Source organism: Orcinus orca, chromosome 4, assembly GCF_937001465.1.
Source record: "Orcinus orca chromosome 4, mOrcOrc1.1, whole genome shotgun sequence".
Lineage (NCBI taxonomy): Eukaryota > Metazoa > Chordata > Mammalia > Artiodactyla > Delphinidae > Orcinus > Orcinus orca.
The window spans coordinates 80634401-80660918 of NC_064562.1; the positions used below are offsets into that span (position 1 = coordinate 80634401).

The 26518-nt window shown below is 40.2% G+C and overlaps 1 protein-coding gene across 4 annotated transcripts in view; it reads right to left on the reverse strand.

Annotated features, from left to right (window-relative positions):
* Positions 1-26518, reverse strand: part of KIT (KIT proto-oncogene, receptor tyrosine kinase) — an 85652-nt gene that overhangs the window by 23720 nt on the left and 35414 nt on the right. For 2 of the 4 annotated variants that reach the window (XM_033425410.2, XM_004268264.3), the window contains exons 2-7: positions 24479-24748; positions 20531-20812; positions 19321-19457; positions 12654-12822; positions 8581-8770; positions 6044-6159 (exon numbers count right to left, since the gene is read on the reverse strand). In XM_033425410.2, the coding sequence (XP_033281301.1) occupies positions 6044-6159; positions 8581-8770; positions 12654-12822; positions 19321-19457; positions 20531-20812; positions 24479-24748 (1164 nt within the window). Of the gene's footprint in view, positions 1-6043; positions 6160-8580; positions 8771-12653; positions 12826-19320; positions 19458-20530; positions 20813-24478; positions 24749-26518 lie in introns of all 4 variants that reach the window. The other 2 variants (XM_012532460.3, XM_012532461.3) reach the window with 1 other exon arrangement.

A 26518-nucleotide genomic window follows, 5' to 3' on the forward strand; every position in this document is an offset into this window, starting at 1 on the left:
TTACAATGCATTCACTGCTCAGCACCAAAGCACACAAGGTTAGCAAAAGAACCTCATTCTTGTTCCACCCCCGCCAAAAAAAAAAAAAAAAAAAAAAAGTTTTAAAAATGGTCTGTAAAGATATATATGAGATATATTAGCACTGGTAATCCATAACATGTAAATAAACTTCAAAAGGTACAATTAAAACTTGTTTGATTCTTATTTTTGCCTATTTGTATTTTCAAGTTACCCCATCCTTCACATAACATTTTTATAATAAGAAAAGATTGTTTAAATCTAAAAACACATGTATACAAATGTTTGCACAAACCAGGCTACATTCTGGTTACTGTGGTAGCCTTACAGCAAACTCTCAAAAGCAAGTAAATAAATCAGAGAAAGGAGGTCTATTTAGCACTAGCTTTATTTAATGTTGAAGAATTCCAGTAATTTAGTATAGGAGTAGGTCTAATAGAATCCACCTAGAAGGAAAAAAGAAAAGAAAAAACAGAAAAACACTAAACAGCAAAGCTTCTCAAGTAAAACTTGATAAGTGTGTTAGCAGTAATTTAGCCTCTACCGCAAGTATGGTTTGGACACCCAAAGGTTTGGAAGGCCCTATCATCTTTAAAAAATGGAAATAGAAAGGCTAACATGTTAAGAGGTAGGAAGACATTTCCACCTTCCCAAAAGGCAAAGTCCTAGTAACTTTGTTCTCTTGACGCATGAGGATCTGGAAAGGTGCCCCAAACCCCCAAACTGGCACGGCCACCCCGGGTATTATTTCACCCTGGATAAAGTCACTGAAACTTCCAGCCAGGTGGATGACCCAGATGGCTGGCTGGCTGGCTGGCAGACTGTCCAAAGCCATCTAGCTACACGGCTGTCCTGTTAGGTCTACCCTCACCTACGGCAAATGGTGGGCTGCGCGTGTGCTTTATTTGCACAGTGTTGCACTTAGGGTGGCTTCTCCCTGGAAGAAGGATAGTTTAGCTATCCATAACTGGATTTAACTATGACCCAAAATAAAAAATACATAAAAAGCAGCTCAGATTCTGTAGATGTGGTCAAAGGGAAACATTCCCATGAAGAAGCCTCGTTCTGGATGATTGATTACTTTGACCGATTTGGGTATATTGTATGATCTATAAATAATCGCTTACAGCAGACAGGATATTAATTATATGATGCCGTGGTTTAGAAATAATACAGTATTTAGCATTTCCTTAAATTGTTTCAATCCCCTGTTAACACTCTGCCATAAATGGAGGGAAAGCGGTGATTTAGAGAATTAATTTGGTGTAGAGTTCAGCAGCTGTTTGGATATCCAATCGAGCTTAACATTCCCTGTGTTCCGTGTAATCCCAAAGATGAAAGGCAAGCGCTTTCATTCTCTAGACCTTACTTGTCCTGATGGCCTTGCTGTACCACCACCTGAGTACCACCATACTCTCACTCAACTGATAGGTCTGTCATTAAAGGATAGACCTTTGAGATTGGAGAGGGATCTATTTATGGCTCCCAGATAACATTTGCTACAAATTTTAAATTCATAATACTGATCTGGAAATGCTACCAGATAACATTTTATAATGCTACTAGTGTCATTTTAAGTTACTGGCCAATCAAAACCATAATGAGATATCTCCTCACACCTGTCGGCATGGCTATTATCGAAAAGACAAGAAAACAAGTGTTGGCGACAATGTGGAGAAAGAGAACTCTTGTATCCTGCTGGTGGGAACGTAAATTGGTATAACCATTATGGAAAACAGTATGGACGTTTCTCGAGAAATTAAAAATAGAACTACCATGTGATCCATCAATCCTACTTCTGGGTATAAATTCAAAGGAAACAAAACTATTATCTCGAAGGATTATCAGTATTCCCACGTTCACTGCAGTAATATTCACAACAGCCGAGGTATGGAAACAACCTAAATTTCTTTCAGTGGATGAATGAATAAAGAAAATGTGGTGTGTGTGTGTGTGTGTGTGTGTGTGAGAGAGAGAGAGAGAGAGAGAGAGAGAGACAGGGGGGCCAAGTGGATAATCAGGGTTAAAATACGTGTTTGGCCTCTTATTTGTCCTGGATCTGATAAAAACCTTTACTGTATGACATTGATTGTAACCAAAGAGACCATAGGTTTCTAATCCATTATCACAGGCTACCTACAGAATCTTGGTGATGTCACTTTTTCTAAACATTTGCAGGAATTTTGGAAAGAGTAGCGCCTATTAAGAAAGCACTTTTGGGTAGTTTTATAGTTCTTAGAACTCTATTTTCCTCCCGATTTTGATCTGAAAGGGAAACAAATGGCCATTTTCACCGAAGATATCAAACTTCTTTTTAGAACTAAGAATCTGATTTCTGTATACACCTTCAATAAGCAATTCAAGACTAATTATAGTAATGCAAGTTCAATGCAAAGAATCACTGATTTTTTGGTTTCATTTTTTGGCCATTATAAACCACCTTTAATGTCAGTGAGCCTACTTACCAGACCCACGTAAATCATGGCTTGTTAGAGAAGTTAAAAACAGTATTAAAACATTTTCAAGGAGCTTCCCTGGTGGCTCAGTGGTTGAGAGTCTGCCTGCCGATGCAGGGGACACGGGTTCATGCCCCGGTCCGGGAAGATCCCACGTGCCGCAGAGCGGCTGGGCCCGTGAGCCATGGCCACTGAGCCTACGTGTCCGGAGCCTGTGCTCCGCAATGGGAGAGGCCACAACAGTGAGAGGCCCGCGTACCGCCAAAAAAAAAAACATTTTCAAGTTTAACATGTACATATTTCTCTCTTAAAGGCTACACGTAAGTGATTAACACAAACACACACACACACACACACACACACACACACACACACGCACAATATCCTCAAATCTACATGTGGAATTTTCAAAACAAATGGGTTCTTCAACCACCAAACATTGAACTCTTCAAAATCAAGGATCTTCCTGAGCATTTCTCATAGCTGAATCTATTAAGCACTTATGCATCCCTGTCACTGAGTGAAAGTAGCCTGAATTCCTACACTAATAGCATGCATTTATTATTCTGATTTTTATTCATTCTAGTTTTTGCAGAGCACAATTCCTTTCACCCTTGGGGCTAAGCTTATTTACAGAATAAAACATGCAGCAGATCTACATATGTAATTTGGCTCAGCTAAAATGGTATGTCAAAATAGACACAACTGGTCCAAGTTTAAATTTTAAAACTATTTTTAGCTTTTGATTTTAAATGTAACATCTTGCCCCATGATACATCAACTAGAATTTTTTTTTCAATCCAAAAAATAAAGTTAACAAAGAAATTAGCTAACTATATCTGTGAAGAGCAATCGGGACATACTTCATAAGAAACAGATAAAAGATTCACACAAAAATGCTACCTCTGTAAAAGCATTTGGAGGTCAAGAAATCCAACACGTTAGGTTAAGTGAAATAAATGCCTTTATAGTCAGCTTAGTGTTTGTAATAAACTGACATCAATGAAGAGACTCCCTGAAGAGCTTAACCTACGAGGGCAGACACTACACACCCTCATCCGTGTGCCCAGTGCCATGAAGCAGGAGCTCAGTACGTGCTGGGAGGTATCTGCGACCCAGGCCCCAGAATATACAATAGAAAAGGCCTCCTGCGCTAACAGGGAATCCAAGAAGGGATCATTTGGGACAGTTCAGGCCATTTCCTCTCTAGTTTCAAACAGGCGTGAATTCACCAGCAGAGGTCATTAACACCGATCCTATCGGATGGCAAATTAGGCTGGTAAGTAAAAAGGTAGCAATTTTGTCACCCTGAGAAAAGTAAGGCTGACTTCAGAGATGTCTTTCTAAGGTCAGTGACTCATGACTGACTGGCAGACCACACACACTGGCAAATGGAAGCAGGAAAAAGGGGGAAAGAGACAGATCTTAATGCACCCTGGTCCTTGAAGCCAGGGAAAGAGAAATGCAAACGACACAACTTTATAAAATTCCCAACTACTAAGCTTCTCAAAGTGAGGCCTGTCGAGTAGGCCATGTCCATGATCTACTGGTACTGGGGACCTAAGCACAGAAACCGAGACTAAGCAATTTGACTTAATTGTATCTGCTGAATCTAATAATAAAAAAAATCCATTCTTGGATTTTATATATCTTTGCTCTTTTCCATCTCACTTTTCTAGTGGCTGGTTCTTTCTGTATTTTATAAGAAGTATTGATCCAGAAGGAATTGGAAATTAAAAATACAAAAGGTCCCTTACCACAGACAGTTTGAGAAGTACTGCACTACAACACCCTAAATAAAGTTTCGTACGGACAGTATGGATGTGACGCTTGCAAGGATACTGATTTACCTGCAATCATCTCTTCAATTACTTGAACAGTAAGCAGGTAGTTTTGCCCATGTGTAATACACTAAACTCTTCTGATTAACATCTGAATTAATCTAGAGATATTTGAATTGCAGGCCAATGAGATACCACATAATCAAAACTGTTCCCGGGAACTGAGATGTTAATTAACGTGTTTCGCTTGGAAAAGGAGAGTTCTGTGGTCATACAAATGTGAGAGATATGCTCATTTCCATGCCTCCTCCTGGGCAGGCAAAATACACGTTAGCGTATGAAGGATGCCGAGAAGGTCTGCAGTTAAGAAAAATGTTTATGCAGATGTGATGCTCTTTGTCTAAATACACGTTAACACCTTGTTCAGGAAACACGATTTTGGAAATGCTGGAATTGACAAAGGACTCCAGATTAGCAATCAGAAACCTGTCTTGAGTGTCACTTGCTAGCTGCTTCCTGTCTTCATTTGTAAAGGGATCACGCTCACCACCCCACCACGCCAGTGAGCGGCTGCATCAGTGAAGGAACGATGGAAAATCACTCTATGCAGCAAGTAATAAGCTCCTGGAGGACAGGGAATTGGCTCCCATCCTGCAGCCCAACACACACAAACTGTTACTAAGCTGCTCTCTAGGGAATGTTCCAGGTTGTCTCCTCACGTCCCCCGCCCCTCCCTGCCATGCCCCGGGTGGCTAATTCCGACGGTCATTTTGTGGGCTGGTCCCTTGAGACCTCCTGCTGGCTCCCCTGGTCCCCTGGCTGGTGTGGTGTGGCAGGCACCTGCCACCCTTCCTGGGAAATGCAGGGGGCCCCAGAGCAGAGCCAAGAGCGGGCCCTACACTTGGCAAAAGTCCCAGCTGGTGAGCACAGCCCCAGGCATCAGCCTCTGTGCAGAGAAGCTGCCCCAAGACATCGTGGGATGTGGGCCACACAGGGCTCAGGTGTTCAGGTTCCCACGTCCACTGCCATCCTCCCACCCTAAACCACCTGTGCCCTTCTCCCACAGCCTCCATGTGACACGCAGTAGGGACCCACTGAGCTGAGCGATACTGCATTCATCTCACACAAAGAATACCCCAATGTGGGCTTCCCTGGTGGCACAGTGGTTGAGAGTCCACCTGCCGATGCAGGAGATGCAGGTTCGTGCCCCGGTCCGGGAAGATCCCACATCCCACATGCCACGGAGTGGCTGGGCCTGTGAGCCATGGCCGCTGAGCCTGCGCTCCGCAACGGGAGAGGCCACAACAGTGAGAGGCCCGCATACCGAAAAAAAAAAAAAAAAAAAAAGAATACCCCAACCCGAAAGAGAAAGCGTTGTAACAAGAAATTGTTTGTCAGGGCTTGATAGCACTTCTTTCCCACCTAATACCATAATCTAGCTCCTATTGAACCTCCGGCTCCCCATTTCAACAATCAGTAAGAATACATTCTCCCTCAAACTGTTTGCTATTTTTAACTTCTATGGCTCCTCTGTTGACTTCAAAGGCAACACCCAGCATCTGAGCACCAGCTACAAGGTCATGTGGTTAGTGAAATGTAGGACAAGGAATTGGTTTTTGTACACAGTCTTCCAACCACCAAACCACGAGGTCTTTGTTAAGGTCAAATTATCATGAAACGTTATTGACCCAGTACACAATGAACTCAGTGCAGCAGCTGTTACAAACACTAGCCACAACTTAAAAGAATAAAAAAATAAAAAGATAAGCAGCCATTTGTTCTACTCACTGTTCACGTAAACATTAAATGTCACGGAAGAATTCGCATCAGAATTGGACACGAGAAACGTGTAAGTGCCTCCTTCGGTCCCTTTTAATCTGGTTAGATGAAGTTCACTTACATATCTACAAAGAAAGGACAACCCATCAGTCACCTGTGGATGGCCTGCCTCGGGGCGTGTGGCTTTATCAGTTTCTACCTGAAAATACATGCTTATTTTGGAAAAATATGCCCCACTTAATTCAGTATTAACAAGATCCACATTAACAAACAAGAACACACACATATATTTCATTGGGGACAGATGTCTGGCGTGTGAGAAAACAGAGTGGGGAAAGGCTCTCTCGGCATAAAGGCAACCTCACAGCGATGGCAGCCTCTTCCGCTTCCTGAGCTGTCCCCACGGCCACATCCTTCTCTGCCCTGGTCCTCTGTTCAACCTCCCTCTCATCGGTGTCCTGAACTCGCCCGCCCTGCTTTAACAACACCTGCCTGGCAAAACGCCAGGCTGGCAGGCATCTCCATGTAGATGTCTCCCTGCAGATGCTTCAGGGTCACACGGCAAGGTCAATACCGCTGCCCTCACCTTCCTTCTTGTGACACCATCGTCTCCCGGCTTTCCTCCTTCCCCCCCACCGCTGCTTCTTCCCAGTGTCCTCTGCAGCATGTGCTATTCGACCTTCTGTTTCACAGCAAGGACATCGTAGATGACTGTGATAACTGAGCACGCGGTACCACCATCGGGGGCGTTACTGACACGGGCTCCAGCATGGACGGAGCACCCTGGGCGTCCCTTGACCCCCACAACCGATTCGACACGCGGTGGGTGGTTCAGTCTCTCCTCTCACACTGCATGTGCTCCCTGGGCAATCCATGCTCCCCTGAACTACTCTACTGTCTGCTCACAAATCCTGACCTCTAGTCCAGACCTCCCTGTCCTATGCCTTCCTTCCTCTACAGACCTATGCTCACATCCCACCCCCCCCCCAGTCCAGAGTGTCCCTGTGACTGGACTGTGGCTCACCCACACCCTTTCTTCTCTCCTTTCCCCTCTCTACCCTGTTCCCCCCAACTCCCCGCCAGGTCTCTCTCTCCTTTAATGAAGACCTTGCCTGTGAATCCCTCCCGCAGGCGCTGCATCCAGGGAACCTGACCTACGATACATTCTACCTGAACATCCCAGCTCAAGATCCCACAGTCAACCTCAAATTCAACAAACCCCAAGCCGAGCTCATTGCCTTTGCCCCCTCCCTCTGCCCTCCCCCTCGAATAGTATTGCCTCTTACCATCCAACCTGGCTGCCACAACCAGACTCCTGAGAGCATCTTCAGCTCCTGCCTCTTTCCTAGCCCTTCGATCACCTTTAAGGAGGAATCCTGGACACCTCCCAGTACATGCTCTTCCCTCCAACCCTTAGACCGAGGCCCAGGACAGCATCCTTTCTTATCCACACTCTTACAACAGCCAAGAGCTCCTGACTAGGAAAAAGTACTAACTCTATCTAGGCACCTACCTCTTATCAGCCTTGGGCTCTTGTTCAGATTAACACACCTAGGTCTCAGATTCCTCTTCTATAGAAAGAAGGGAAGTAAGAGTGCCTCCTCATCGAATTTGTGAGGACCAAAATTATTGAGTTAATGTACATGAGGGACTTTGAACAGCACATGGCAGGAAAAAAGCACACACAGCTTACATGAAATGTCACTATTGCTACTGTTTTTATTGTAAGTGTTTTGAGGATCAAATGAGAGGTCTGGGGCTTCCCTGGTGGCGCAGTGGTTAAGAATCCGCCTGCCAATGCAGGGGACACGGGTTCGAGCCCTGGTCCAGGAAGATCCCACATGCCACAGAGCAACTAAGCCCGTGCACCACAACTACTGAGCCTGCGCTCTACAGCCTGCGAGACACAACTACGGAGCCCGTGTGCCACAACTACTGAAGCCCATGCGCCTAGAGCCCGTGCTCCTCAACAAGAGAAGCCACGACAATGAGAAGCCCATGCACTGCAACAAAAAGTAGCCCCTGCTCACCGCAACTAGAGAAAGCCCGCGTGCAGCAACGAAGACCCAACACAGCCATAAATAAATAAGTAAGTAAGTAAGTAAAAATTAAAAAAAAAAAGAGAGAGAGAGAGAGGTCTGATGTAAAAGAAACTTGGGTTCACCGCCTGGCCCAAAGATGCTTAATGATTCTTAGTTTTCTTACAGTCTTAAAAAAAATGATTAAAGGCACTAACATTTCTCTTTCTCTGAAGAGAATTATTTAATGTGTCCCTAGTATATGCTAGTCACTGCTTTGAACTATCCTCAGAACTCTAGGAGAGAACTATCCTCCAATTTACAAACAAGAAAACTGACGCATGGACTTTTCTGTGTGCTCTAAACACACAGCAAAATGAAATGATGATGACTCAGGAAGCAGCCCCAAACTTCCTTCCGTATCAGCTGTCCTCTCATACACTGACGGGTCACAGAAACAGGATCCGGTAAGCCAAGGGGACAGGGTGGGGGGAACGTGTAATTCCCCAAACAAGGCCCTTTTCTTACCTGATGTTACTTTCATTGTCAGACTTGGGGTAATCTTCCCACTTGTCAGTGGAAGTTCTGTTCATGTATATCCACTGTCGGTGTTCAGGTTTGGGATATGCCTCATACTCAACAACCAAATCCACATTCTCGCCATCGTTTACAAATACTGTTGTATTCATCATAGGGAAGATATTAATGAATCCTTTATCTAATCACAGCAGAATGAGACAGAAAGAAACTGTTATCCCCAAAATCTTGACAAATAACAAAACTTCACCTTTGGATTATAAAGATATTGACTGATTTCCAGTATTAATTGGCAATGACAAGTAAGAATTTTGACTAACCATTTTACATTTTATTTTGCTCTTGGAGAATCACGGTCATAAAGTGAGAAAGGACACACGTTGGAAATGTTTATTCTCTTATCTCTGTCTCTTAAGCAAGTCTGTTAAAGATCTAACACCATCTTAGAAGTCTTCTAGAACTACCAGTCCTGATGTTTATTAGGCTAACAAGTATTTGGACTAAATAGTTAGCCCATACCCAGATCCAATATAATTGTATATGTGATAAGAAGATGTCATAAATCAAGAAGGGGAAGAGAGCCCCAATATTTAATAAAAATGTTGCAAGAATGTCATTTAGTATTTAGAGAAAAATAAACTTAGATCTTCTTATCATATCATATATCACAAATGAATCAAGGACAGCATTTTAATAATTAAACCATATTTTTAACTAAACAACGGAATTTACTTCTATCAAAACTTTGTGGAGGGGAGGGCGAGGGGAGTTTTCTAGGCTTTTTAGAAGCAACCAAAGAAATAAAAATCATAAAAGACAAATCTAAATACATAAACATTTTCAGAAAGTATCTATATATAGGAAAATTAATTAAGGTAATAGGAAAAAGAGGACATAAAAATATAGAAGGAAAAATAAACTACTAATTTAAATAAGGCATTCCTTTTCACATATTGAAAGTAGCAAAACTTCAATAAAGCTGTTAAAAAATAATGTATATCCACTCTATGGAAAAATAGTAAAACTAATCTGAAATAAACTCCATAATTTTGCAAGTGTAATTAAAGTAGCACACTGAATTACACTTTGTAAATGGGTACAACTCTTGTGGAAAGCATTTAGCGATATAGATTTTTAAAAATTATCTACTTTTCAATTTAATCCAGAGAACTCTTCTTAGTGAGGTAGATGGCCACGTGCAAAAAGAAGTGCTATTTACACTAGTCATAATAATTTTAAAAACGAGAAAATAGAGAACTGGCTAAGTAAATAAATCAGCCCTTAGAAATTATTATATAATAATAATAATATCAATACAAGGAAGAGCTTGGAAAAGACCATCATAAAATAATTGCCAATATCATATTTATAGCCTCCATTTATGGAATGCTTTTTAGCATACACTTTGTTTAATAATTATGACAAACATTTAACTTATAACGATACTGAAAGAGAACGCTTGTAACCCCTAATCACAGATGAAAAAGAAATCAAGTCCTGGAAAGCCATATAGGTGGCGACCCAAAGCAGAGCCTACATGTGAATACAGGTCTGTAAGAAGCCAAGGCTGGTCTCTTTACTGTTGCACAGCCTAGAGTCTCCACATACTTCAAATGAGAAAGAGAGAGAACATAAGATTGTATGTATAATTAAAATCCTGTTGCATATAAAAATATAACCATATACCAAATCCTAAAAAAGCTTATATCAAGTTAGTGGAATTATGGAAGAGTTTCAATCTTCTATTTATTTTTCAAAATTTGAAAATTAATGATAACATTTTATATTGTCATTTAACCAAACAGTGCCATTGTCTTTGGCACTGTTTGGTTAAATATATTGATAGCCCCCATGATGTTGACATGAGAGTATCTGACTCTCCTTTAGTTTCCTACAGATTCAGAATAAAAAAATGGAGTCAAACTGTCCTTTGTATCAATGGAAAAAATATTTTTCAGGTGAAAATCAAAAATCATCCAAATGAAATTAAAACACCACTTTGTTCTAATACCTGAATCATAAATGGTACACCCTGCCATTCTTTAAGCTAATTCAGATTAATTTTGAGGAAATAAATGTTTTGTCTGAATGTTACGTTAAATTTTCAGGTACTCAAGATCATAAATTCAAAGACATCACACAATGCAAAATATTCAAACACCACAGACAACGATATTTCCACTGATTTCTCTCCCTATCATCATGTACAAAATACTAAAGTTCTCCTGAGTTTTCTATAGTCCAGTTTGCTCAATATAGTTTTATGTCCTATAATAGGACACAGCTTCAAATTCATGAAGTGTAAGAATTATTAGACTCAAAGAACCCCACCTGGGTTTGTTACAGAGGATGATTTAAGAAATTGACGAGTCATTAACATTTAATCAAGGGCAAACACTGTGCCAGGCACATCTGCAAAATATATGGCCTTTCTCCCTCCACAGCCTTGGGAGTTACAGGCTATGTTTCTTGGAAGAGAAAATGCAGGCAGAGTTAAAGTGGGGTGTATTTGAAAGTTAAGTGCCAGAGCTCCAACTCAAAACCAGGTTGGGGCCACCCAGAAGCCCTTTTTGCACCACTCCACACTGTGTCCAAATCCTACTCCCAGCCCCTAAAGAAATTACTTTTCTCTTTGTCTCTTACTGTTCCTCCCATCCCAACCCACTCCTGAAATAGTACAAAGCCAGATTCAGGTTTCACGGCCTCAAGTCTTTCCAGTTATACAGTTATATTCTTGGAAGTTGATGAATGGATTTTAAAAATCTGATTACATACAACAATAAGCTCCAAACATCCTTACTAATTGCTTTCTGGAGCTGAAGCTGATATATCAACATGCTCCCTAATCAACTTAGCAAATTAGCACTTATGGAGTTTAATATTTTAAAAGCATAGCCTTTTATTCAAATTAATAAATGGTTCACAATCACATTTAGGGACAGAGTAGTACCCTTTCTCTGGGCTGGCTCTGTAATTGCAAGTAAAGTGTCTTTTTCACGTTCAGTCTGGTGAGATACTTTCCATTACAACATGGGCAGAAACGCCAAAATCATATGAGATTATTGTGGGATAAATCGCAGACCTCTAACATTGGTACATAAATTATTGAAGAAATATGGGGGAAAGGAGAGAAATGAAAACAAATATCACATCATTTTATTATTGCTCATGATGAATTTCACCACCCTACAAGTACTTAAAGTCAAGCGCTGAGAATATGGTTGCATTAAAAAGACAAGAAAATAGATTAAATGCAAACAGTACTAAAAAGACAAGAAAAGTATAAACAAAGTAATTTTAAAATTATTATTATGTTCAGTAATTCAAAATACCACACTCTGATCTCATTAAGTAGATGCTTGGGAAATAAATATTCAGTAAGTTCTAAAGCATGGAAGACTAAACCAGTTGTGTATGCCAGATATGATGGGGTTAGGGCACAGGTTACTATGTTTCAGTTTATGCTCTGTAGAATCAATGACCCATGCCTGGTGGGCTGCCTTCCTGAAGGTTTATGCTACAGCCTATAAGGCTGGAGGACAGGGTGAGGTCAGGGGTGTACTGAGGAGGAGAAGCCAATTCAGTCCTTCCTGCTACAAAGGGTGACTAGAGCCCATGAATCATAAAACAATAAACCAAAAGGCTGAGGAACCTCACCAGAAGATTCAGAGAAATACATTAAGCTCTAAGCATATGCCTTCCTCCACAGAGAAAAGTCTCCATCCATTTCCAAAGTCAAGTCATTCAGCAAGGACTAGAGTTTCTGGACAGGCTCAACCTACATTGTATTTGTTGAGGTAGGGGAGGTAAGCAGAGAATGACATGTTCAAACAGCTTCACGGTTACAACTTTCCACTTGCCTCTATTAAATTGGTAGAATTTGCTTTTGTGCTCTAGTTGGAAGAGGATACGAAGATCATTTTCTTTCATATATTCATCCATTCATTCAGTAATAATAAAAACCCTAAGAATCTGTTCAACATTCCATTAACGTAAAAAGGAAACTATCTAGTAATTCCTTCATTCACTATGCCAGTAATTTATCCATTCCCAGAGATATTTACCTACTACTTCTAAGGTTGTTGTGACATTTGCTGATCCAAAAGTATTATTGGCATAACACATGAACACGCCAGAATCATTAACTCTTGCTGAGCTGATAGTCAATCTCTCCTGACGAAGAAAATTGAAGTCACCCTGATGCCAGCTATTCCTCTTCACCTGTTCTTTAGTCTGCTGGTTTCAGAAGGAGAGGGAAAAAAAAAATCAAAGATTACCATAAAATTTATATTCAGGATCTTTCCTAGATAAATTAAAAATAGCAGCAATTAACTTCTCCGTATTAGCATTCATTATACACTACTTAAGTAAGTATAATAAAACATCATGACAAGTCTGTCATTGGAACACTTCATATTACAGGATTATATTGAAAGATAGTTATTACTGATGATTGTAAAAAATGAAAATTCATTTCTTAATAACCACAGCATACGTAATTCCAAATTCTCTGCAGTGCTAAATATTTTTTAACAGTGCCAAATTTTAGAAGTTCTTATATAAGAAATAATACAGGACACTGATATTTTAAAAGTCAGCATATTTATATCCTATCAATACTTCCTGTTATATATATATTTTTTCTATTCTACATCCCACTGGTTGAAAGAAAACACATCACTAGTAACAATCGTTCTATTATATTAACATTTATATTATTTTCATGAATAAAAATAGACTTACAGTGTCTAAGACTAACTCGAAAATTCATCCTATAGTTCTTACCCAGCAGAATTTTGGCAAGTATTAAAGGGAGTTCTAAAGTATATAAGACATATAAGACAAAATCCCCAATTATTTACACATGAGCTGAAGAGAAAAGGTTGTGCATTTACTCTTGTGATATCACCATGCCACTGTTAATATTTATCTGCAGATAAGACATGGAGAGATTTCTTGTATGGAAAACGTCATGGGGAAACAACCATAATGTAAACTATAACCACTCTCTGAGAAGATTAAAAGAAATAGCATAGAGCTTTCTGCATCTTCCAAATTTTCTGTAACATGAACACATTCCTATTACGATGGGGGGAGGGAAGCAACTAAAAAAGAAACTAAACAGGAGCTGATATTGACATGAAACAAGATCAAGGGTGATTCCCTGGCCAGGCTATGGTGAAACTATTAGCATTAGACCATTCTGACAGTACTGTAAATCCGAACAGTCCTTCTGGAAAGCAACTTGGAAGCATGGTTCAGACCACTAAGCAACTCCAGCAAATTTATCTCAAGGAAACAACTCAACAGAAAACAAAAGGTCCAAGATATTTACTGCGGTGAAAAATTGCAGATGACCTAAATGTATACCAGGTATCAAAACTATGAATACGTGAAAATAAGAAAAATGCTTCTTTTATGTAAAAAGCATAAAATGAGTGTACCTTAAGACAGCAACCATGTGTTAATACATATGCATGAGGGGAGAGAGAAAATAAACATGAAAAAAAATGTGGGCAATATAGCATTTGTAAGGACTAACCACTTGAGACTACTGAGCACTTGAAATGTAGTAGGTCCAAATTGAGTTGTGTTGCAAATATAAAATATGTCCCAGATTTTAAAGACTTAATATGAAAAAAGTAGTGTAAAATATCCCATCAAAAATTTTTATGTTATGAATTTGGTAAAGTAGCAAGGTACAAAATTAATGCACAGAAATCTCTAGCATTCCTATACATTAATGATGAAAAATCTGAAAGTGAAATTAAGAAAACACTCCCACTTACCATTGCAACAAAAAGAATAAAATATCTAGGAATAAATCTACCTAAGGAGACAAAAGACCTGTATGCAGAAAATTATAAGACACTGATGAAAGAAATTAAAGATGATACAAATAGATGGAGAGATATACCATGTTCTTGGATTGGAAGAATCAACATTGTGAAAATGACTCTACTACCCAAAGCAATCTACAGATTCAATGCAATCCCTATCAAACTACCACTGGCATTTTTCACAGAACTAGAACAAAAAATTTCACAATTTGTATGGAAACACAAAAGACCCCGAATAGCCAAAGCAATCTTGAGAAAGAAAAACGGAGCTGGAGGAATCAGGCTCCCTGACTTCAGACTGTATACTACAAAGCTACAGTAATCGAGACAGTATGGTACTGGCACAAAAACAGAAATATAGATCAATGGAACAGGATAGAAAGCCCAGAGATCAACCCACACACATATGGTCACCTTACCTTTGATAAAAGAGGCAAGAATATACCATGGAGAAAAAACAGCCTCTTCAATAAGTGGTGCTGGGAAAACTGGACAGCCACATGTAAAAGAATGAAATTAGAACACTCCCTAACACCATACACAAAAATAAACTCAAAATGGACTAAAGACCTAAATGTAAGGCCAGACACTATCAAACTCTTAGAGGAAAACATAGGCAGAACACTCTATGACATAAATCACAGCAAGATCCTTTTTGACCCAAGTCCTAGAGAAATGGAAATAAGAACAAAAATAAACAAATGGGACCTAATGAAACTTAAAAGCTTTTGCACAGCAAAGGAAACTATAAACAAGATGAAAAGACAACATCCGAATGGGAGAAAATATTTGCAAATGAAGCAACTGACAAAGGATTAATCTCCAAAATTTACAAACAGCTCATGCAGCTCAATATCAAAAAAACAAACAACCCAATCAAAAAATGGGCAGAAGACCTAAAAAGACATTTCTCCAAAGAAGATATACAGATTGACAACAAACACATGAAAGAATGCTCAACATCATACATCATTAGAGAAATGCAAATCAAAACTACAATGAGATATCATCTCACACCAGTCAGAATGGCCATCATCAAAAAATCTACAAACAATACATGCTGGAGAGGGTGTGGAGAAAAGGGAACCCTCTTGCAGTGTTGGTGGGAATGTAAATTGATGCAGCCACTATGGAGAACAGTATGGAGGTTCCTTAAAAAACTAAAAATAGAACTACCATATGACCCAGCAATCTCACTACTGGGCATATACCCTGAGAAAACCATAATTCAAAAAGAGTCATGTACCACAATGTTCATTGCAGCTCTATTTACAATAGCCAGGACATGAAAGCAACCTAAATGTCCACTGACAGATGAATGCATAAAGAAGATGTGACACATATATACAATGAAATATTAGCCATAAAAAGAAATGAAATTGAGTTATTTGCAGTGAGGTGGATGGACCTAGAGTCTGTCATACAGAGTGAAGTAAGTCAGAAAGAGAAGAACAAATACTGTATGCTAACACAGACCTACTAGAGAGTGGACTTTAGGATACAGGGAGGGGGAAGGGTAAGCTGGGACGAAGTGAGAGAGTGGCATGGACATATAGACACTACCAAACGTAAAATAGATAGCTAGTGGGAAGCAGCCGCATAGCACAGGGAGATCAGCTCCGTGCTTTGTGACCACGTAGAGGGAGGGGATAGGGAGGGTGGGAGGGAGGGAGACACAAGAGGGAAGAGATATGGGAACATATGTATATGTATAACTGAGTCACTCTTGTTATAAAGCAGAAACCAACACACCATTGTAAAGCAATTATACTCCAATAAAGATGTTAAAAAAATTTTTTTAAATGTTAATTATATAAAATATTTTGGATATATTGGGTTAAATAAAATACATTAAAATCAATTTTACTTTTTTTTACTCTGTCATGTGCCTACTAGAAAATTTTAAATTACATAGGAGGCTCACATTCTATTTCTACTGCACAGCGCTGCTAATGTACAGTGGTAGAATTCTAGCTATTTCTCTTTTTTTCTCATGGTATTATATTTTTGGAAATTTTTTTCACTAAAATAAGCATACATAAAAGCTGACTGCCAAAGTTGAATGTTTTAGAATCAAAGAGAAGAGAAACCTGCTTGGTTAACTAACTGTGAGATCTTGGCCAAGTCAAGGATGCCACTATGGTCTCAGCTTTTGTTTCTAAAAGGCAATGAGAGAATAAAGGTCTTTAAAGGCCTTTCCGGTTTGGAGCACTATGTCGACTTGAAGATAATCCCTTCTAAGAGATTCTTCTAATAATTGGCAGAAAGCTGACATTTTCCTGCCTAAGAGTAATTGTTAAGAAGAGACAAAGGGGAAGTGACATTTTTCTCTGGCCTCTTCCAGTCCATCATACAGACTTCTCCTCGGCAAAGGCAGAGTGACAATGGACAGGTCACAGACTATATTCTAGATTCCCGGTATCTTCCTTCTAGTTCCTGCAAGAGCCCAGGAGTCCCTGTTTAGGGAGCTAAACAGGACAATGAATACATTGGTGCTAGAAGGAATAGTTTGTTAATAATTGATACATCATCAGCACCCAAACCCGAAGGCCATAATTTAGGATACTGTCAAAGATCATAATAAAAGCAAGCAAAAATACGAGGGTTTAGAAGCCTTAGAAAAGCTAACCAAGATTCACAGTGTTGAATAAACTCCAAGACTCTCTTACGTTTTAAAACAAACAGTTGCAAAAATACCACAAGAGTCGTTTTACCCTAAATTTCATTGTGAATTAAACTTATTCTAAATGATCCAGATCAAATACTATGGATTTTTGAAAGAATCTGATAGTGCTATAACAGGGCTAGGTATTCCAAATTAAGCCAAAGGATATCAATAAAAGATTCATGGAGGAACCCTGGCATACAGCCATGAGCCCCATCTGCAAGTCACACATTACATATTGTTTGCATGTGATTTGCTCTTCCTTAACCCTTGGAGGTGCTCACTGGGATTTCCCCAAAGAGTTCCCAACACTGCAGGCTTATCTACCAGCACCAGCGGATTAATTGGGAATGGCATGCAGGACTCCTGGGAAAAAGTGGTTCAGAATCAAACTGCCTGGGGCAATTTAATTCTCATCTCAAAAAGGCTAATTTTCAAGTTATGGAGAGGCTCAGTTACGCACCCCGTAAATTGTTCTCTCATCTGAAATCAAGGATCATAGAAAGGCAATTAATATGGGACTGTGTTCTATAGGGTTAGTCAGAAATTCATGTGTAAGCTGTTGGTTTTATGATAGGACTTGTTTCTCTGACCCACTGGTTCCATTCTCCTGTTAGTGGCAGGCTTCACTTAGCAAGGTATCCATCACTGGTCTACATGAACGCCATCATAATGGTTTGCATTACACTAATCACCATAGTTACTTGTTTAGCAAAGGATTCTCTAAACAGGCATGAAACTGCCAATGTTGAATACAGAGCATGAGGCGGAAGAAGAGGAAGAGGAGGATGAAAAGACAGTATTTCCTTTCTTCCAACGTAATACGCATGTGTGTACTCAGGAAAAACTACCATGAGAGCAAATTAACTACTTGGCCAAGATCATTCAAACAAAAATTATTAAAAACTCAGTCACGGGCTTCCCTGGTGGCGCAGTGGTTGAGAATCCACCTGCCAATGCAGGGGACACAGGTTCGAGCCCTGGTCTGGGAAGATCCCACATGCCGCGGAGCAACTAGGCCTGTGAGCCACAACTACTGAGCCTGCGCGTCTGGAGCCTGTGCTCCGCAACAAGAGAGGCCACGATAGAAGCCCGCGCACCGCGATGAAGAGTGGCCCCCGCTTGCCACAACTGGAGAAAGCCCTCGCGCAGAAACGAAGACCCAACGCAGCCAAAAATAAATAAATTAATTAATTAATTAATTATTTTTAAAAAGTAACAAATGTTCAAGTACAGTTGGCGTCTTTAAAAAAAAACTCAGTCAATGGGAATCTTAAGGCAAAATATTAGGGAAACCGGACATTTTAAAGACCTTGTTATTAATATGAGTATTAGAGAGGGAGAAAAACCTTCAAATATAACTGGCTAAAATTTATTTAATTTTAAGATATGCCTAACACGGTATCTGACATACAGTAGACATTCAATATGCATTTGTTAAACGAATGATAACCTAAACGTGTCCAAATGTTTCAGATTGATGACAACCATTTTATTAATAGCGACTAAAACAAATAGAAAACCATTAGCAACCTGATCTCGGATAAGCAGGCTCAAAGGAGGAAATCAGATGCATACAAAAAGAAATCTCTCAAAGGGACAGGCCTCTCTGTGGCAGAGGGAAGGGCTTCTTGGCTGACATCTGAGACCATTGATTTATGTTTTTAATATGGAAGGAAAAAAACTGGCAACTTTCCCCAATATTTTAAATAATCTGGTCTGAACAGTTGCCATAGTAGCTTTAAAAATCAAGGTAGTTACTCACTGAACCATTAATTTTTTTTTCCCCCCACAAAAGTCATTCAAAAGAAACAGCATGGAGTAATAACAAGTCTGAAGTTTTCTCTACGACTTTCTCAAAATAAATTTACAAAATGACATTTCTTTGTTACTCATAATGAATATACACATCTACCTATGGTGCAATGAAAGGGGTAAATACACATCATCTGTACACACTCCAGAGAGTTCCACCTCTGACACACCCACCAGCTGAGCCATCCCCAGGACAATTAACAGACTTTTCTAGAATATGTAAAAGAATGTATATGTATGTATAACTGAATCACTTTGCTGTACAGCAGAAATTAACACAACATTGTAAATCAACTCTACTTCAAGAAAATAAATTTTTTTTAAAAATGGACTCTTTTAAAGAAAAACCTTCAACTCTCCCACACAGAGAGAATGATACATTGAGGCAAATGGAGAAAACAATCCACTCACCTGGCTGTTTTCCCTTATCCACATTGATTCCACAGAGCTAGACACGTCTTTTATCAAGCACATCACTGCAAATTCTTCCCCTTCCCTGAGAAGATAGCTGGCTTTGGACACAGACACAACAGGCACAGCTCTGATGGCTAGAATAAAACGAAACGTGGCCCTCAAATAACTGGCTGTAGTATAGCATAACGTTTTAACTTACCATTTTTCCTCAGCTCACTTTGTGGTCTTTTAAATAAGATATAAAGTAGGGTACTAACCGATCTGTATTACTTGTATATTTGAAGACATCAGCAATGAAACTGTACATCCCTCAAGTAACTTCATTAACACCGAGTGAAAAAGATAGACTGTCTACTTTGAGATTATGATAATCCTGGGCAATGCTATTTTGAAACAGGTAGAAGCCCTGGCATAGTGAAGCTGCATTCATCTTTATTTGACTTGCTGGTTTCATGAGAATGTGACCAACAACTAATTATATTCTTTTAACCAAACAGGCATCTTTCCCACACGCTATAAAAATAACGTCTTATTTCTTAAAATCACAGGTTTTAAATAATCAAACTTGCCTTAATTCCAAAGAGCATCCTTTTTCAAAAGCCTTAATAAAAACTACTCAATAGCTAAATGCCAACTGGTGTTGAGTTAGATGATCTCTGAAATACAAAAATCTGGGTCTCTTCCAGCTATCAAAATATTCTACATAATGCCACATTAAGAACAAGGTCCAAAGTCAGCTGGTACTTTCCTCCTCAGATTGTGAATAGTTTGAGAGGTATTAAAATTAAATAGCTGAGGAGGAATCAATTCATAGATCAATAGTAAATCAAGGAGTGAATTATCTGTATGCTAATCTTTTCAGTGTAACTAAGGCTTCCCAATGAGTTTCTCTTGGAAGGAACAGTTTGTGCAATTATGAAACTTTGGGATGTCCTGATGTCAGTAGGTTTAAAGACCATCCCCAGGACCATCTGAATGCCCATCCCTGGCAGACACACCCAGCTGGAGGTGGTCATGGACCCAACACATGGGATGGAGGCTGTGAAATAAAGTATTCACAAGCAGCCAGCATTATTTTGAGGCTGGGCGAAACGATCCAAGAAGCTACCTGAGTGACATACTGAGTTGGACCAGTGAGAAGAGAGAAGTCTTCTTTTAGATCAAAGGATGCTCCGACTCCCAGAAGAAAGCAAACAAGGGCCCATACCTGCCCTCACTTTCAGGGTGAATTTCTTCGACAGCACGGACTTGCCCTTCTGGTTCGCCGAGCAGTGTAGACAGAGCCGATGATACTCGCGCTTCACGTTTCTGATCGTGATGCCGGCCTTGGGGTCAGCGACAAACGTCAAGTCCTTGGGAAGAGGTTTCCCCTCGCACCCCGTGAGGGAGTAATTGGTCACCTCTGGGTCTGTCAGAGGACAGCGGACCAGCGTGTCGTTGCCTTCCTTCCCGTACAAGGGAAGCTCAACCAGGAAAAGCTTCTCAGGATCTACAGCATATCAACAATCAGTAGTTTGAATGGCTGGTCACAGACACTGAAAACATTTTATAAAAATCTAAAATATTGCCGCTCATAACAACAATCCCTAGTGGCCCAAATGGCTGCTGACTTTATTCTTTGCAAACAAAAGTAGAATTTATCCGAGTCATACTAATAAGGAAGAGTTAACACTTAGTAAACACTTTCCATGTGTCAGGCACTAAGCCTGGACCATTACACACTTCTCACTCTCATTTCATCCTCAATACACCCCTATACGACAGGCGCTATCATTATCACCATTTTATCGATAAACTGAAGTCTCAAAAACAGTGACTCTCCTTAAGTGACACAGCCCAGAAATGGCAAGACAGAACTCAAAGCCAGGTCTGACCGATACCACAATTTGAACTCTTAAAGCTCTGGGAATATTTTATTGTAATAGTTACTTTTTTTCTACAGCAGGTAACACTCCAAAGAAACTGGGCCAAGAATAAGCCAGCCTGATGGTATCTAATAGGGTGGGAAAAAGTGGAATTATACCTTGTTCAGGACTTTCCCACCCACTGTCCAATCTGTAATTTGTTTTGATCTTATCTAATTGACACAACTTCTACTTTTGTGTGAGCCTTTATCACTTTTTTGATAAGTGTCCAAATATACTTCCATGTTGTACCAGTTTCTGAATTAATCATATGTTTTTGGTTTTTTTTTTAATCTATTTAACAAGCAAGAAGACCTATTTAGTTCAGAAAGGTGAAATAATTTCCCTCTGGTGATACAATAACTTGCCTCATTTGTCCCCAAGTGTGCTTGACTTCAAAGTCAAATATGTACTCTATGCCTCCAAGACTAAGGGAGAAGCATGGGAAAGAGTCTATGAATTAAAAGAAGAATACAGGGCTTCCCTGGTGGCGCAGTGGTTGAGGGTCCGCCTGCCGATGCAGGGGACGCGGGTTCGTGCCCCGGTCCGGGAGGATCCCACGTGCCGTGGAGTGGCTGGGCCCGTGAGCCATGGCCGCTGAGCCTGCGCGTCCGGAGCCTGTGCTCCGCAGCGGGAGAGGCGGCAGCAGTGAGAGGCCCGCGTACCGCAAAAAAAAAAAAAAAAGAAGAAGAACATAGAGGTTTAGAGGGAGGCAAAATGACCACGATCTAGGAGTCACGTGAGGGTATTCAATGAGACGAAAGGGAAAAAAATAAGAAATGTTTAAAAAGGGGACTAACTCATGTTATCAGTACTCAAGATGTGCTAAGAAAAAAGGAATATGGGAACCCCATGGGTCAGCCTGAAGCCTGGATGATAATCAGTAGTAACAGTGCAGAGTACATCAATGTGGAGAATGAGCTGGAGGGGTCCAGATGTTTTTCCTTATATAGTGAGAGAATTACCAGCATCTCCATTGTTTGTAACAACACGGGTTTCAGAAAGTTCCTAAGAACCACCCGGTGAACACCCTGAGCACAGGGACTTTCCACACAATTCTTTCTTCATTAAGATAAATTTCAATCAGCTTATAAGTAACAATAGAGTACAATTAAGACTGAAAATGAACAAAACTGAATCATCATAAAATTGTCGTTCAGTGTTTTCATTCCTACAAAACCCTAACCCCTCTGCGGGGGCCTCTTTCCAGAGTTCCCAGTCTCCAGGATCATCCAGCTTCTGAATAGAATCTAGAAAACCATCAGGGGGCCACACAGTATAAATAACACGTGGGCCCTACTCTATTCATTTTCCTTGAAAGGTATGTATAAATAGAACTTCTAGAAATCAAATAACTTGATATGCAAACGGGGAGCTTATGAGTTTCAGAAATGCTACAGCAAACCAGGATACTTGTGACTGAAAGGGGTACTCTTAATAATTATGCCAGGACACCAGGCATGGACTGGGAAAGCCTCCGGTCGACTGGGATCTCATATAAGCAAATACAAACCTCATTCTGTATACACAATATGCTGCCGCCTCTACTGTGTAAAGATAATACAGATACAGGGTTGGGCCCACAGATTACACTTAAAATATTTTTTAATTGTCCTTTCCATCCGTAAACCGGGTGTTCCACAAAAATCAATGACATAATTGAAATATACTTATCATAGAATTTTGACCAATTTTCAAAGAGTTTTCCAAAACAACTTATGCACCTCCCAGCCTTACTAAGTTATTCTGCAAACAAATTATCTCATAATGGCTGAAATATGGTTCGAGGCTATAGCTGGTTAATTTTCCATCTATTCTTTCTCAGTCACTTGAGTCATAGTTCCTACAGCAATGCCCCAATTTCCTTCACTGCTGTCTAAGACAAATTACTTAAGCATCCAAACATCTTAAATTGGTAATAATTAAGTATAGTCCTAAGTTATTGGGGATGACGTCCCCCATTAAGAAAATCTGTGAGCCCTGTGAGACTGATTTGGCTAATGCAGCAGTTTCCCTATTTAGTCAGCTGTCTACCCACCCTATTAATAAGCAGAATGATACTTCATTACCACCTGGAAATTACAGAGTACCTTCCTGAATGTCAAAGAACAGAACATGGTTGGCTCCACAATTATGGAACCAAACCCGGAGGCTAGCTGTGGCTTTTCAACGCGCGTCTTTCTTTGCAGCGACCCACCCAGGAAAGAGTAAAAGATAAACTAAGGAGAGGCAACGTCAGTTTCACGGCAACCTTCTGTACAGAGAACATGAGAGTCAATTTTACTAACCCTTGACAGAACTAGAATTTGCACAATTTTGTCTCCCTGATAACAATTACATGAGAAAGACAGCGCAGGCAATCTTATCCAAGCATGGCCATGAGGAACTGTGACTCTAGGGGTGGCTCAGATCCACAATCTAGGATAAGTTTATTTGGTCCTCTTCCACAATACCATGCATGAGGTTGCAAGGACAACCCCAGGCCAGGTACAAACCCAGGACTAGAACGGAAACTATTTATCCTCCTATAATGCGGGTGTGTCTCTTAAGCTTTAAGTGCTTCAGTTTTTACATCAGCAAAAAGAGACTCCTCCCTTATCCCTGCCCCTAGCCCCCTAGGAAATTTCCTCCGGACAAGGATATTGAAAGCACAAACACAGATGAATCGCTGCATTCATCACATGAGATGAGGTTCAGAAATCCAACCGTCACATTTTCCTTTTGTTTCTAAGAGGTCACAATTTTTTAAATGAATGAACTGACTTCTATTAAGAACCTAGGAAGGACAGGGGGTGCTTAGCCAACTGAGTTATTTTTCTGGAATTTACTCCCTAAAAGTGGGTCAATTCATTTGAAGCTTTGGTCTGTTTAGGCCTTTAGAGGCCTTTAGTTCCCTGAAATGTTTTTACTAAGTGGGAGTATCTGGAATCTCAAGGCATTAAAATGCCGCCTTCCCAAAGGGCCTAATTTATTCTCAGGGTTTACTCACATCACCAGGACAAATGGGCTAAACCACATTGTAATCTCATTAGGAAGAGTTACACAGCCTTGCAGACCTCCAGCTGGAGTTATACCCAAAGCCACTATGTATCAAAAGATGGGGGAAACTAACAATAAAAATTTTTGTCTTATGCTTCCTAGACCCAGCCAGTAATATTTTATCCATGACTCAGCCATCTGTATGTCATCCCTAATTAAGGACAGGATATAAAGTTTTCTAAGTATAGCATCAAAGAAAGCTGAGCATTTACCTCTAACAAACACATAAATGGAACCGCTCAAGCCGCCTTCATTGGTGCACGTGTAATTGCCTGTATTTGTGGCCTCTGCTTTCTTGGTGATCCATTCTGGGTGTGTTTTCTCTCTCAATTGACCCAGAGTCTCAAAAGTCCACTTGACAAATCCTGGGTCGGTGCATAACAGCCTAATCTCATCGCCGACACTGACAATTAACTCTGATTTTGCCGGATGGATGGATGGTGGAGACAGTTCCCCTGGACTCACAGATGGTTGAGAAGAGCCTGCCAAGAAAAATGAAAATCGTGTTGAATGTGATCTTTTTCTTAGGCGAAATAAGGATTTCTTCCAATATTGATTTCCATCTTCTGTGTACTCGACAATAAAAATAGGACAAAGCTGCCCGGCTATTTATGGGCAGAGAGTTCTTTTTAAAGTTTCTCAAGTTCATCTAGAAAATTAAGTTATTTTCTGCAACCCTCAATTAATCCTGAGGGTCACCCTTGGTATACAAGCCAAGACTTGCTGGATGCCATGGCCTTCGCTGGGTTAAACACAGAGCGGGGTCAAGTTTCCACTCTGCACGTGGGCCATTGCAATGATACTGACATGCTGACACCCAGTCCAGAAACAACAAAAACAAAATCTTACACTATTAAAAAAGAAACTACTGGGCTGTCACTCTTTAAGCAAAATGTACATGATCATGATTAACTTGGCTTTTTCTTAAAACTTTGTGAATTCAGTTATTTCTATGCAATTCTCCTTATATGGTGATGGTCATCAAAAAAGGACTATCTCGAAGTTTCAAATAATAAGTCATAAAGTGAAAATCTTATTTTAATGATCAGATCATGAGATTTCCTGGCCTATGTTGGTTTGCAGCCTGATCTACCTACCTAATGCCTAGAGAGGTTTCCTACATAGGAAACTAGTTTAAAGATATAGACTCTGAATATGAAACTTGAACCTTAGAAAATTCACAGCAGCCAATTCATTCATTCATTTGTGCACGCCTGCATCTGTAGCATGAAGGCAAGTATCTGTTCATTACCTGTGATCTACAAAAGCATTGTTAGGTGCTGGGAGAAAATCCCCATAAACGGACACACAGTCCTTACACTCCAGAGCTTAAAGTACACAGTGTTCAATGTCAGAATAATGAAACAAAGGTACAAGGTTTAGCTTTAGGATAAAGAAAAAGAAGTGGGCTGGATTTTCACAATATCAGAAGAGGAGAAAGAAAAGACAGACAGGTACCAGAGATATATACCACGGAGACACTCATGCACAGTGAGATACCAGAGGTCAACTAGGTTCACGGAAACCAGTGAAAAGCTCTGGTCCTCAGGTAGGCAGGAGCCACAGAACCCAACAGCAAGGATTTGAGATGAAAAGAGGAAGATCTGAGACTGCCAGAGGAAGAGCACATTAGTGGCTAGAGTGCCACGAAAAATACAAAAGGCTGACTCACACATGACCTGCGTGAGATGGGCTGGGGCACCAGGATACCAGAGCCCCCTGGGGGGCTTTCAGCTACTTCTGCAGGATCATGGGGGGAACGGTTCATGTGCCTGGGATTCGTGCCCCCCGCACACATACAAGGTCAGCTGGAGAGGATGTGGAGAAAAAGGAACCCTCTTGCACTGTTGGTGGGAATGTAAATGGATATAGCCACTATGCAGAACAGTGTGGAGGTTCCTTAAAAAACTACAAATAGAACTATCATACGACCCAGCAATCCCACTATTAGGAATATACACTGAGAAAACCATAATTCAAAAAGAGTCATGTACCACAATGTTCATTGCAGCTCTATTTACAATAGCCAGGACACGGAAGCAACCTAAGTGTCCATCATCAGATGAATGGATAAAGAAGATGTGGCACATGTATACAATGGAATATTACTCAGCCATGAAAAGAAACGAAATTGAGTTATTTGTAGTGAGGTGGACGGACCTAGAGTCTGTCATACAGAGTGAAGTTAAGTCAGAAAGAGAAAAACAAATACTGTATGCTAACGCATATATATGGAATCTAAAAAAAAAAAA